This window comes from Marasmius oreades, chromosome 2 (assembly GCF_018924745.1).
Source record: "Marasmius oreades isolate 03SP1 chromosome 2, whole genome shotgun sequence".
Lineage (NCBI taxonomy): Eukaryota > Fungi > Basidiomycota > Agaricomycetes > Agaricales > Marasmiaceae > Marasmius > Marasmius oreades.
Genome location: NC_057324.1, coordinates 1926826 through 1939500, shown reverse-complemented (window position 1 = coordinate 1939500; position 12675 = coordinate 1926826). Strand labels below are relative to the sequence as shown.

The window sequence follows — 12675 nt, the reverse complement described above, 5'->3', positions numbered from 1 at the left end:
TGGGGGAAGCTTCAAGCTGCGGAAACAAAAGCGATCTTGGCGTATCCCACGAGTGGATCCACACTCCATGACCCCAACACAATGCCCTCCGTTCGAGTGAAACGAGGCAACTACTCTTCTCTTATAGACAAACCGCAAAATGCTCGTACGAGTCTCCCTCCCCTGCAATCTCTTTTCCATGCACCCGGGCAACCTGATACCACCCCCCAAGTGGATCCCCCGACTTCGATAGAGGTTGAAGAGAGACAGGATATTCTACGAAAAGGATCGTTGCCTGCGTTTCGAAGGCCACGTACTGGGAGCAGGGTGTACGGTTCCTTACGTCTTGCAGAACCTCTTTTCGGCCAACGTGGTCCCTCTCGCGCCAGCCTCCAGCACTATACCCCACGCGGATCGATAGAACGTGTTATCACATATGAGGGATCTGCAGCTGATGTTCAGCTTGTTGGGGATGACCGACCAAGTCGAATTGGGAGCGTTTTGAGCATTCCTCCCGGAAACGACAATAGGCCAGTCTTTCATGCACCTGAAGACGATGGACACCACCACGATGATATAGTTGAGCATCTTGAGGTTATTGGTGAGTCTCCTTACGCTCAAATTTAAGAAAGCGATATTCAAGGCTTTACGCAGACCCTCAAGTTGCAACTGTCTCTCATTTGACAAACGCTGCTAATTCCATCTTGATGTGAAGATTATGTCTGCTCTCGACAGTGGCGCGATAGCTTACTGAATTCTTCACCAGTCCTCCACTCGCCTGGTACTCTCGAAAGCCTATTGTAATGTTGTCTGAACCGCCTCCCTCTGCCGTCGAGAAGGGAAAGATGTTCGAAGACTCTTTGGATAGACATGTAGATGACGTCATGAAACGGCGAGCAAGGATTAGACGTTCGTTAATGGGTGTCTGGTCGTTCCTAAAAACACGTCAGTTTCCTTGAATTTCAGCTCTTTTTCCAGCTGAATTTCTTCTTCTAGCTATGGGCGTAAGCCGATCAACCAATCTTTTCTGTTCAACCACTCATCGTTACCTGACTAGATTGTTACTGGTATTTATGGGTTTCTTGTTGGTGTGTTCCTCTTTTTGGTCTTCTAATCTGTATGGTTTTGAAAGTATCTTGATAGTATTTTGGGGTGCCGCCATTGTACTTTTTCTGGCAAAGATCATTAATTTGCACGATGCCGACAAGCAAGGTTTTTGGGTGGAGGTTAGCTCACAAGTCACGAATGGTAGGTTTTGGGCGGGTGACCCTGTAGCCATATCTCAACTCATTTCGCATTTAGGACTCTTCACGGTTACAGGCATTGGGCTTGTACCCTCCCGAGTCCTAGATACCTACCGTAAGTATGGAGTTTCTTCTCTAGATAATCCTTTCACGAGTCCGAAATCCAGGTATCTTCAAGATATGGTACTACAAAAGGCGAACAAAACGTCTCCGTGCCAAGGCTGGCCTACCGCAACTCTATGATCCAGATGACCTCCCGGATCCTGCGTACGATCCGAATTATGTGCATGTCCTCACGGAAGAAGAAGAGAAGGATTTACATCGCCGTTAGTAGTGTCCCTGGATACTTCAACCCCCATTAATTTTTTGCTCCGGCAGAACAAGTTAAGTTTCAATATCATCAAACTTGGTACAGACCGCATGGGACGGAGACACATAGAGCAAGTCTTGTCTAGCTGAAGTACTGGCTATAACTGACAATCGATTTACCAGGCATTTCCTATCAAGTTCGTACCAATGTCAAATCGCACCCTTGCTTTTCTTCGCTCATCACCTGGTCTAGTTATGCGCTCCTTATATGTTGTTTAAACGATGGCAACTCCATATTCCAGGCAATGCTTTGCGGTTGTATGTGGAGCATGGTACGATGATTATCACCTGCTGTCCGACCTTGTCTGATTCTTTCTTAGAATAGGTTAAATTGATTTTCGATTATAAGACTTCTTCACTCAGCTTTTTCCAGATTCGAACGTCCACCGTGGACAACGGGAACACTCATACCGGCCAGTTTCCTCTGCGGGATTTTCTCTGCCGTATTCATTGCGAGAGGGAGCGCTCTCGCTAAACGTACTGCCGAGGTGAAGAAAAAACTTGAAGCTGCCTTGTCAATGGAATACAAAAGTGGACAGCTGAACGGCGGAGAGGTAGCTTCTTCGACGACAGTGGGACAAGGTGCAGAGGAAGGGAATGTGGAATGTCAGAATCTGACGCATATGGACCCTGTGATTGACGAACAGATGACTGTTCCACTCTCAGCGGGCAAGGGAGCTCAAGCGTAGCACTACTACACGACGAATATGATATCTTATACTATACCACACATTCTATGGCACATCTCTAATTTTTTGGAAGACAATTTATGTACGCGAAATGCTCGAGGGTCGGTCTAATCCTCGGAAGAATGAACACAATGATATTTGTAGCTACATAATACATAGTGTATTTACTTCACAATGTCCGAATGACTACGTACATCTATGATACAAACAATGTCCAACGGCAACAAAATGGTAGAGGTGATGATCAAGCAGAGACACTTTCCGAAAGTGCCTTCAGTCGTTCCACTGTTTTCTTCAGCAGCTGATTTCCAATCCGCCTCGGCGGAGGTTTCAGAGCACTGCCAGAGGGCGCACGATGGCGTCGACCGGGCTCAACTGCGACCTTAGCAGGAGCGGCAACATGGGACGTGTTGATGTTAACATAGCCTTCCAGTGGCATGTCCGGAACCTCAATTACGGGATCCACAGGGTGTGTTTGTGGAGTGATAGGCCCTAAGCTTTGGTCGTCAGAGCTAGAGGAACGATTGGAACCAGAATGGGAGCCAATGGTGAAAGCGTCGAGCAAGGCATTATGAGGATGGCTCCGAAGAGGTTGTAGGCCTTCCGCAGGACTTGCAAAGAGATAAACCTCCTCGGGATCTACATGCGTCGAGACCTTCGAATACTTATTCTTGACGTTTTCTTTAGAGGGAGCAGCTTGTGCTGTGGGTACACGAGCTGGACAGTCCTCAGCTATCCGCCGTACAGTATCAGGCGAAGCGGCGAGATCATCATCGGACATGAAGAAGGTATCAAGTTTGAAAATTTCTTCCCGGAGTTCGGCAACGGAGATGCGACAGAGAGGGTTGAGGTGAAAGAGCCGTTTGAGAATGCGGTTAGCGCCTTCTGACACTGGGAGGACCTTCCGAAGGAAATCACGATCATGGAGGAAGGAAGCAAAACATTCATCGGAGGTCATAGCATATCTCCAAGGATTCCGACCGGAAATCATGTTAAGGAGGATCACACCTAGTGACCATATATCACTATGCTTGGTAGAGTACTTTCCATGTCTGAACTCTTTCCCAATACATTCTGTGCAGGTTGATTGAGAAATGATACAGAAAGTAATGAAAACCCACACACCAGGACTCATGTAGAACGAACTGCCGCAGCCAAATTCCTGTGACACACGTGTCTGCGTCGATAAGCCAAAATCCGCGAGGCGTATTTCTTTGCCATCCTTCGTGCACAGAATGTTTTCTGGTTTCAGGTCACGGTGAAACACGCCGCGGTCATGACAGTATTGAACAGCGTCAAGCAGTTGAAGGAATGCATTTCTTATGAGCGTATCGTTCTTGTGAAAAACTCTTCGTTCGATAATGGCGGCAAACAAGTCTCCTCCAGTGCACAGGTCTAGCAGAACATAGATATAAGAATGATCTTCAAATACTTCGTGGAAGGTAACGATGTGTGGGTGGTCAGACACTAGCTTATGGAGCGTGAGCTCGCGCGTCTGAAACTCTTCTTGTCGCGATCCCGCCTCAGGCTTTAGAAGGCATTTGACGGCGAAGTAACGAGGATTGTCTGCAGGAGAATGGAGGTCGATTGCTCGATAAACTTGTCCATAAGCACCAGATCCCAGAGGCTCCAAGAGCTTGAGGCGACTACTGTCAAGAAGGCGACCAGTGAAATTAGGGAACGAATCAGTGATGGGAGCTCGAGGCATGACTAGCGAGAGAGAATATAAAAGAGGTGGATAGTAATGTTGTCAAGAAGAGAACGTAAATTTAAAAGAAAAAGAAAAACCAGCTATCAAAGCCGGCGAGATGGAAGTAGAAGATGAGAAGCGAGAAACACGTTCTGGCCCTTAAATCGGATATTTACATTTGTTTACGTGTACTATCGCGTGATATCCACGCGTCGCTTATACAGTCTTAGTCTAGAAAGACGCAGCCTTGACTTTGCCATTCTCCCAACATTCTCCCTATCGGAGGAAAGATACACCAGGTGTTTCATTCGTCGAGTCTGTGCCGGCAACGATAGATAGATAGATTACACGGCGTGGTCCCAGAATCTGGAACTGCCGGAACTACCAACGCAACCTAAAAGCAATCTCGACCCTCTAAGGATTGCGGCTTGTCGGCTTTTCCATATTTTTGGTGGGGAAAAAGCCGAAAAAGGTCGGACAAGCCGGCAATGGTTGTTTACTGATGGAAGCCATCCACTGTCGATAGCACATAGAACAATATAGAAGGAGACACACCGTTTGTGTTAGTGAGTGTGTTATTGGCGTGTGGAATGGCGCACAATCTGAAGGCATGATACTTAAGAGTTAACAATAAGAGCTGGATCGAGGATCACTGTATAGACTGAAATTCGAAGTGAGCAACAACAAGCCGTGGTGCGAATACATTTTAGTAGGGAATCTGCCTACAGGTATTGGTATCGAGCAGTTTAAACGATTCTCTGCGTGGAGAAGAGGAATCCTGACTTTGCCATAGTATCCTATTATGTAAGTTGCCACCGGCAGACTCAGAGCCGCTGCGTCTCCTAGTCACTAGTCACAAACCGCTATGCCGTTTAGAGTCAGAAATCCTTATTATTTGAGGATTTCAGCAAATTGTGTTTTGCCAGTGTTCGTCAGTTGTTTGTAGTCCCAATGAGATGAATTACTGACCTTTTCAACCCTTCAAGTTATATCTCGATGAGCGCCACCTAGATTGGATGTCAGAACGGATCCTGCAACATGTTCTTGAGGATCTCAGACCAACGTTCGCTCCTTAATGAATGAATCAACTCAATTCTAAAGGATGATACCCCTACCAGTATACTACCTAAACTTCAAGCAGAAAGCGACACAGGAGGTACGGCTTCAGCCAAAAAGGCGACTGTTGAAACGCATAGAGGAGGTACATCTTTCAATACCATGCATAGATTCGCTGTTTTATTACTAAATCCACCTAGAGAACTATCATTTTTGTTATTTTCTTCGTAAAACACAACCACATTCGATTGTTGTGAAGGTGCATTGCAATCGCTTAGATTACTCAAAGTCTTTCTGACCACTCCCCAGACGCGTTCTTTCACCACAGTACCACGTAAATCAGGACCTATGCCACCACCACCTGTTCCCGAGAAACTCACGGCCAAACGGAAAACAAGTGCCACCAAATCTTCTTCCCATAAGAAGAAGAAGCGGAAGGTACGAGAGGAGGATGTATACTCCGATGGAGATGGAGACGAGGATCTATCCTCAGGAAGAGACGAAATGCTCGACGATGATAGTGACGTTGTGATGGAAGAAGGTCCAGAGGATGCAGACTTTGAACCGAACTCGAGGATCAAAACTGTGCAGTTTACTCTTGTCCCTGAAGAACAGGAAGAAAAGCCAAAGCCAGTACTACATCTCAAGTATAAAGGTTTTAGCATATTCGGGAATTGTCTTTGCATCGTGGTAGAACCATGGCCTCCAATACGTGCACTTAGCCGAGCTCCCTCTATCTTTAGAGCCACTCCTGTTCCACCACTTCGAGTATCCAGCATCGCACCTCCGGAGTTCGTTTCTGCAGTCGAAGCTCGAACGAGGTCGAAAACACCACTGTTCCTTCCAGACATAGACGATTATGAAAGAGGTGCAACACCCTTTCCAAATTCTCAGGGGCCTTTGTCTCCGGGTATCGTTGAGGATGAAGATGAGGACGATTATGGAGGCATGATGCAGTTTAGCCAAGTACTTAACAGTACCGGCGATCATCGAGCTGGAGCAATAGATGAAGACGAAGACATGGAGGGGGCCGTTCTCTTTGGAGACGCAGATGAATACAGGGAATTATAAATAATCAGTAAAGTACATTATCTCCTAGGAAAGCAGGCCGCACACTTCTAAGCTCTACCAATCTCCCGGAGTATTTCCGTTCTACGAGCTTCTGACACTACGCGGAATCCAGCGTTCATCATTTCAAACTGACCATGTCCGCCGGAAAGCGCGCGCAAGCGGTTATTGTAGTCCAGCATACGGCTCAAGGGTGCGATAGCTTGAATCGACCGCTTCAGTTGGGGTGCAGCTTTCAATCCCTTGAGGGAAGAGGTCGAAGCTGAAGGTGACATCCACTCGGGCGGAATATAATTTCCCTCCTCTGTGTAGCCTCCAAACTCTCCAACGTCGAGAGAAGAGCCGCTGTCCGCTAGGACCTGCAACTCAGCACCGTGTTCGGTCAGGTCCTTAACAACCTGTCCTAAGGAAGCCTCGGGCAATGTTACTCTGAAAAAGAAGTAAGGTTCCATAACTGGTCCTGGACCCGCTTTTTGAAGCCGTTTTCTGAGAATCATGGCAGCAACGCCAGTTAAGACTGATATTGTCGACGGTTGAGAGTATCCTGTGATTTGTACGTGCACACGAGACATCGGCAGCGAGGAATGAGGGGAATTAGATAGCGCACTAGAAATCCCGGCGGCTATACATGACTCAGCTGTTGTCGAGGAAGATTCGGGTGAAGATATGGGGTTTCCTTGTTTATCAACAACTACATTGTCGTCCCAAAGAGGGTTCCCTGCTTCATTTTCCTCCAACGGCCTAATATCGAACGAAATAGAGGCAGAACTTCCCGCAACCTCTATGGTCTCCATTTGACCATTTTTGAAATGGAAAGGACCTAAACCCTCACGGTATGAAACGCGGCGTTTTCCGATCTCAAACTGAGCTTGCCACTCATCCCTCAGTCTCCCCTCGACAATTTCCAGATGCAAGGCACCCAAGCCATGAACCAGGATCTGCCCTTCTTGCATATCCACCCGAACTGATGGGTCGGTTCGAGAAAGGGATTCCAGAGCTTCTTGTACTGGCTTAAGATCTGAATGGGAGTGGGGAATGATAGAAGATGATATGACCGCCGGAGGAGGTACAATGTTCATTGAACTTGTTTGAGGTGGTGAAGGAGCACCGAAAGACACAAGCATATCTCCCGTTCGAGTGTATTTAAGACCCAAGACTACGCCGACCGAGCCAAAAGGCAGCTCGTCAACCTCCTCGGCTTCTGAGGCATAAAGGAGGAGAAGCTTAGACACCTTCTCTTTCTGATTTCTACTTGCATTGAAAACCACGCTTTGCTTCTTCAGGGAACCTATGACCAATTGAAGATACAGGACGTATGAAAGGAGTACACCCCATACCTGAATACACACGCACGTAGGTCATCCAACCTTTCCTCTTGTCCCAACCAACTTTCCAAGCTAGAAGGCGAAGAGGTGCATTCTTCGACTGGTCGTGAGGTATGTCAAGGGGGCTAGCAAACAATTCTCCGACGTAGTTCATGAGAATTTCGGTACCAATATTTCTAATAGCAGACCCGCACACGACGGGGAGAATCTGGTTTTCAAGGGCGCATTTGCGAAGGTGAGGAAGAATTTGAGGAGCTTCAAGGCTCAGATATGATGAGGGCCCAGACTCCAGCGACAGTAAAGTCTCCATTAGCTCTTCAGAGAACATGGAAAGGTTCTCAAGTAATTGGCTTCGAGCAACCGGTAAATGAGGGACGATTGGATGGCCGGGAGAAAAGACGTCAGAACTTGAAAGCTCAGTAGTGTCACGAGGAAGAGGACTTCGAGTGACATGATCATCTTGGTCCCAACTCCATACCTCCCAATTGATCAGATCAACAACGCCCTGTATTCCAGGTTCTGCATTCGAATAATCGGCTGGATTGAAGGACGCGACTGGAAGGGTCAGGGCCATTGGGTTGGGATGCAGTCGATGTGTCAACAAGGACAAGAGAGAAGACCGGAAGGATGCACCAGGCCGGTCCAGTTTATTCAGAAACATCATACGTGTGGGTACGCCATACCTACCAGAACTCTGATCAAAGATAAACCTCTATTGCAGTCTGGCGGAAAACGCACCTCTCTAGCTGGCGCCAAACTCCTTTAGTTTGAGCTTCCACCCCTTCGACAGTGTCTATAAGGACCACGGCACCATCGACCACACGGCTGGCACTTTCAACTTCCATTCCGAAATCTGCATGACCAGGTGTGTCTATGAGATTGAACATCCATGATTTCCATTTTACCGGAACACTTGCGGACTGAATGGTAATACCCCGCTCGCGCTCAGCGGGAAGGAAGTCCGTGGTGGTACTTCCTGTATCAACCGAGCCTGATGAAACCAAATACGAAGACTTGAAGAGGATCGACTCGGTAAGAGTCGTTTTGCCAGAGTCTATAACGAAATATAAGGACAACAAGTATGACCGGGAGAGAACTTACGTACCAATGTGGGCTACTAGAGCCATATTCCTGATTTTGCTTGGGTCATATTTGAAAGTTGCGAAACCCCGTTTCAGCTGCTCGACGACATTTTTCCTCGACAAAGGTCTGCATGCAAGTTGCATGGATTAAATTTTTTGCGCCCGACCCGGCCCGGTCTGGTACTCTGTTGGGTGGCTAAACATTTGTAAATAACCTTGACCTGCTCTCGAATCACCAAATGTTATTGTTATCCTTATCACAACCCATTCATGTCGACCACACCCCAAGACGGCATCGAGGAGCGTCTTAAGATGCGCGAACAAAAATTAAGCCATCCACTACACACAGTACCCGCTTCTGACGTCGTAATACATGGCAACATCCCCAACACGCCACTCGTGGCTTCAACAATTTCTTTCATCTTCGGTTCTTTATTCTCCTTGGGTTTTTCAACATTTCTTTCAGGAGGTTCATCATTCTGGGCAACATATCAACTCGGATTTTTCCTTTCTGCCTGGTCAGCTTTCCATTGGGGAGAATATGCTGTCACTGCCGGTTGGAATTTGGAGAAATGCAGTGTCGATTGTAAATTCCTCTTGTTTGTGCGTGTATCGCTCCTTTTCTCAAGTACTTGAAACAGCATTTTTACTCGATAATGGATACATATATCATGTTGCAAATGGGACTGCCGTGGCCGAATATCTCATCACTCTCTACCTCAAACCATCATTAAAGTCCCATTCATATCTGTCTCAAATTGGTTTCGTATACCTGTCATCTCCATCCAATTATGGTTCTTACTTTAACCAGGTATACTGCTGGTCATAATCGGCCAAATTATCCGTTCAACTGCAATGATCTCCGCCTCCACCAATTTCTCCCACTCAGTGGCTTACCGGAAGCGCGCCACTCACAAACTGGTCACTGGCGGAATCTATTCGTGAGTTTCCCTTGTGGATTTTCCTCCATCTTTACCCCTCTCCTTAGATATTTCCGGCACCCGTCTTATGCCGGATTCTTCTACTGGGCATTAGGAACTCAGTTGGTACTCCAGAACCCAATTTGTTTTGTGGGGTTCTTCTACATGCTTTGGAGGTTCTTCTACTACAGAACGAGAGGTACGTTTGTCGTAGTACCTTTTTATCCATTCAATACTGAGTCCATCGCTTTCAGCTGAAGAAACCGCTCTTGTGAGATTTTTCGGTGACGAGTACGTGGATTATCGTCGCCGCGTTCGTACATGGATTCCGTTCGTTCCATAATTTTCCATGACAATGGTGAAAGCATAAGGGATCTGGAACATAACAAAGGACTAGAGGGTCATATGAATACGTATACATCCAAATAAACCACATTTAGGCGTCCTGCTCTATCGAAGCTTTGGATGAAACGTAGATACCGTCCAGGAATTTACGGATATCCTTGTTCCTCACACGGCATATGCCTTGGATAGATGCAGCTAGAAAGGAAAGGGTGAACTCAAGTATTCATCTGATGGTCGGAGGTGCGCTTCGTACCTGATTGTGAGACATTGTCGATATCGTTTCCTTCTATAATCAGCTCGTCTTTTTGCGCCTTCGACTCGGAGACAGTGACACCATTCAACATATCAACATGCCGTACAGTCTACCAGAAAGATTAGCCGGGGGGTCGAGATGGTCGAGTAACAAATACCTTCTCTCCCAAGAAATTGCGGATTTCAAGTTTACGACCGTTCTCTTGGATGATGCAGTTGATAGGAAAGTGGGCATAAACAGCTCGCATTTTATATTGGAAGCCCTAAATCACAAACTAAGAACTGGAATAGTGCTACGGAAGTTTGCGCACCTTGGTGACACCCTTGATCATGTTGAGAATCAAGCTCTTGATGGTCCTCAAGCAAGCAACATGCTTGCGTCCACCCTGCCAGACAGCGAGAGTAACTTTCGAAGTTTTGCCCTTGATCAGCCGTATGTCCATGTTTATGTGACGAACATTTTTAGTGAGGGTGCCTCGATGGCCAGTGACGGTTATGAGACGAGCTTTAATAGAGACATCGACATTCTGGGGGATATCAAGCTCTTCTGTTTGGAGGACGTCCCGCATCTGTAAGTAATAGAACGAAGTCAGCACCTCGCACATCCACACTTGGCCCAACCAATCCAACACCAAATTGCTTGAAACCTCCGAGATAGCGGTATCGTACTACGTTTATCGACTAGGGCTTTCGAGAGGTACCATGGAAGGTATTGTATAGCGGATGGACCTACCTTGAGGAAAGAATCTTGAGGGGTGAACGGCGGTGGTGGTAAGTGGTGGGCGAACTTTCTGAGATGGTGGTGTCAACACGGCCAAACATCTTACGTAGATCAGCTTCCACCCGATCCTTTGTTCCAAACGCACGTCGATACTTACTGCCTTCTACTTAGTTCTAATCTAGCCTCTGCGACCTTTAATTTTCAAGACCAAGTATTCTGTTTTTACTTTTGTTTTGCAGCTCCGCTTTTTCATCTCAGCTGCATCGACCAACACGATCGTGACGAGCAGTTGCCACTTGATTTCACGGGATAAACTCAGGCTAGTATGTCTCAATCCGAAACTGCCTCCAACGGATATTCCGGTAAACAAATGCTCGTTCAAATCCTCATCAAATGCTGACAAATTGAGTATGTAGGTGTCTTCTATCATGCTGCATTGAGAAGATTCGAAGAGATCGCCAATGACGATGTCGAAATGAAGGTATTGACCTTCTAATAGTCGGTCAAATGTCGAGCCTAATGAACGCGTCCCTCAAGGCACCACTCTCTGAACGTACAAGATTCGTGGTGATTGATACCAATATTGTTTTGCACCACCTTGATTCTCTCATTCAATTTGTCGACGACGTTGAGTATCAAAAATTACCAGTCGTTGTGATTGTCCCCAACATAGTGACTAGGGAGCTGGATACGTGCGTGTACCTTCGCGTTGAGATATTGATATACAAACTCATTCATCTCTTCTAGGAAGAAAGGAACGTCTTGGTTCGCGCGACATGCCTCAAGCTGGCTGCTCAAGAAGTCGCGAGAGCGAAAGGTAGTCAAAGGACAGGCCATGCATGAAACTGACAATCGTCATGGGGTATGTTTCGAACCAACTGGCTTTCATCGTGTGCTCAGAGCAAATGTCAATTCCAAAGCTGCCGAAAACAAACGATGACAGAATTTTACGTTGCGCCATCTATTTCAACCACATCGGACAGACCTATCTTTACAGCGGAGACAACAATTTGTGCATGATGACTGAGCCCGAGCGTAAGTGGACTTAAAGTGAAAGAATCCTCGAGGTTTCACACCTCCTTTCGGTTGGCAGATATCATCACGATTACCCCATCTCCGCGAATCTCTAGTCGGGATATAGCTAAACTCATAAATTGGGACGGATTAGTTGATCTAGACAAATTTGCGGAATGCCACAGGACGTATAGCAAATATTCTACCATTACTTCGCAGGAATCGACCATCAACGAAGACAGCATGATGATGGATGTGGATGGAGAGGTCAAGCAGTCGGAGCTTGACTTTATCATCTCCCGTGCCGACGCAAAAACCTCCCTTCATCTCCAAATCGTCGACCATTTCACTGCCTTGCTTGCGGAACTCGTAAGTCGCATTCATGGCGTAAACCCCTTACTCGTGGATGGTGCATCGCTATCCATCCACGCTCCAAAAATGGTCAGATCGGCCGCAATGAACGAGCCTAGAAACAAGAACTACGCGGAATGGACCGCGACTGAACTCCTGGATCACTTGGAAAGGAGGAAAAGTGTACTGCCCGCAGTCAAACCTTATCTCGGAGTTTTCCTCACCAAGCCGTACTACGGACCCTACACAGGCGCCCGGCGAGGAGAGGATTGGTCAACCAAAGATTGGCAGGTTTCTTTGTCTGGATTGAGGCAGATTGCGAAGGCATGGGGAGACCAATACATTCTAGAGTCTCTCGACGAGGTTGAAAAGTGGCATCTACAGAAAGTGCTCTTTGAATAAATCCGATTCGTTTTCGGCCAATTATTACCTAGCGACCAGCTTCATTCTGTCGCCAGAAATCTCCATATTTGGGGCTTCATCTGTGTAAGATCTGTGCAGTACGTACTGTAGGCCCGGACAGCGTGATCGTGGGAAGTAAACTCCTTTTTCGCAGGTGGTCATGGCCAA

At 46.9% G+C, this 12675-nt stretch overlaps 8 protein-coding genes across 9 annotated transcripts; 5 read left to right on the top strand and 3 right to left on the bottom strand.

Annotated features, from left to right (window-relative positions):
- Window positions 1-81: 81 nt before the first annotated feature.
- E1B28_004253 (uncharacterized protein) lies at window positions 82-1927 on the top strand (the record flags this gene model as incomplete). Its single annotated transcript, XM_043148715.1, has 12 exons — window positions 82-580; window positions 634-688; window positions 746-924; window positions 976-983; window positions 1037-1067; window positions 1123-1227; window positions 1282-1338; window positions 1391-1549; window positions 1602-1663; window positions 1716-1729; window positions 1786-1864; window positions 1913-1927. The coding sequence occupies 12 exons, from the start codon at window positions 82-84 to the stop codon at window positions 1925-1927; spliced, it is 1263 nt and encodes a 420-aa protein (XP_043013315.1).
- A 183-nt stretch (window positions 1928-2110) lies between these two features.
- Window positions 2111-2281, top strand: E1B28_004252 (uncharacterized protein; the record flags this gene model as incomplete). The annotated part of the gene is made up of 1 exon (XM_043148714.1): window positions 2111-2281. One exon carries the CDS (start codon window positions 2111-2113, stop codon window positions 2279-2281), a length of 171 nt encoding a protein of 56 aa, XP_043013314.1.
- Window positions 2282-2500: 219 nt separating this feature from the next.
- E1B28_004251 (uncharacterized protein) lies at window positions 2501-4091 on the bottom strand. The gene is made up of 2 exons (XM_043148713.1): window positions 3407-4091; window positions 2501-3355 (listed from the first exon to the last, which is right to left on the bottom strand). Exons 1-2 carry the CDS (start codon window positions 3987-3989, stop codon window positions 2526-2528), a joined length of 1413 nt encoding a protein of 470 aa, XP_043013313.1. The 5' UTR covers window positions 3990-4091; the 3' UTR covers window positions 2501-2525.
- A 736-nt stretch (window positions 4092-4827) lies between these two features.
- On the top strand, window positions 4828-6098 carry E1B28_004250 (uncharacterized protein; the record flags this gene model as incomplete). Of its 2 annotated transcripts, none has more annotated exons than XM_043148711.1 (5): window positions 4828-4898; window positions 4958-5034; window positions 5090-5172; window positions 5228-5286; window positions 5337-6098. In XM_043148711.1, exons 2-5 carry the CDS (start codon window positions 4988-4990, stop codon window positions 6096-6098), a joined length of 951 nt encoding a protein of 316 aa, XP_043013311.1. In that variant the 5' UTR covers window positions 4828-4898; window positions 4958-4987. The 2 variants fall into 2 exon arrangements, with proteins under 2 accessions (XP_043013311.1, XP_043013312.1); XM_043148712.1 differs by having other exon boundaries at window positions 4828-4902.
- Window positions 6099-6145: 47 nt separating this feature from the next.
- E1B28_004249 (uncharacterized protein) lies at window positions 6146-8640 on the bottom strand (the record flags this gene model as incomplete). The annotated part of the gene is made up of 4 exons (XM_043148710.1): window positions 8526-8640; window positions 8159-8474; window positions 7433-8103; window positions 6146-7383 (listed from the first exon to the last, which is right to left on the bottom strand). The coding sequence occupies exons 1-4, from the start codon at window positions 8545-8547 to the stop codon at window positions 6146-6148; spliced, it is 2247 nt and encodes a 748-aa protein (XP_043013310.1). The 5' UTR covers window positions 8548-8640.
- A 90-nt stretch (window positions 8641-8730) lies between these two features.
- Window positions 8731-9701, top strand: E1B28_004248 (uncharacterized protein). The gene is made up of 5 exons (XM_043148709.1): window positions 8731-9088; window positions 9144-9263; window positions 9314-9443; window positions 9538-9621; window positions 9677-9701. The coding sequence occupies exons 1-5, from the start codon at window positions 8773-8775 to the stop codon at window positions 9678-9680; spliced, it is 654 nt and encodes a 217-aa protein (XP_043013309.1). The 5' UTR covers window positions 8731-8772; the 3' UTR covers window positions 9681-9701.
- Window positions 9702-9749: 48 nt separating this feature from the next.
- Window positions 9750-10811, bottom strand: E1B28_004247 (uncharacterized protein). Its single transcript, XM_043148708.1, has 5 exons — window positions 10753-10811; window positions 10331-10588; window positions 10178-10282; window positions 10021-10129; window positions 9750-9962 (listed from the first exon to the last, which is right to left on the bottom strand). Exons 2-5 carry the CDS (start codon window positions 10586-10588, stop codon window positions 9859-9861), a joined length of 576 nt encoding a protein of 191 aa, XP_043013308.1. The 5' UTR covers window positions 10753-10811; the 3' UTR covers window positions 9750-9858.
- A 44-nt stretch (window positions 10812-10855) lies between these two features.
- Window positions 10856-12572, top strand: E1B28_004246 (uncharacterized protein). Its single transcript, XM_043148707.1, has 6 exons — window positions 10856-11102; window positions 11157-11221; window positions 11278-11432; window positions 11488-11602; window positions 11661-11775; window positions 11834-12572. The coding sequence occupies exons 1-6, from the start codon at window positions 11066-11068 to the stop codon at window positions 12505-12507; spliced, it is 1161 nt and encodes a 386-aa protein (XP_043013307.1). The 5' UTR covers window positions 10856-11065; the 3' UTR covers window positions 12508-12572.
- Window positions 12573-12675: the final 103 nt, after the last annotated feature.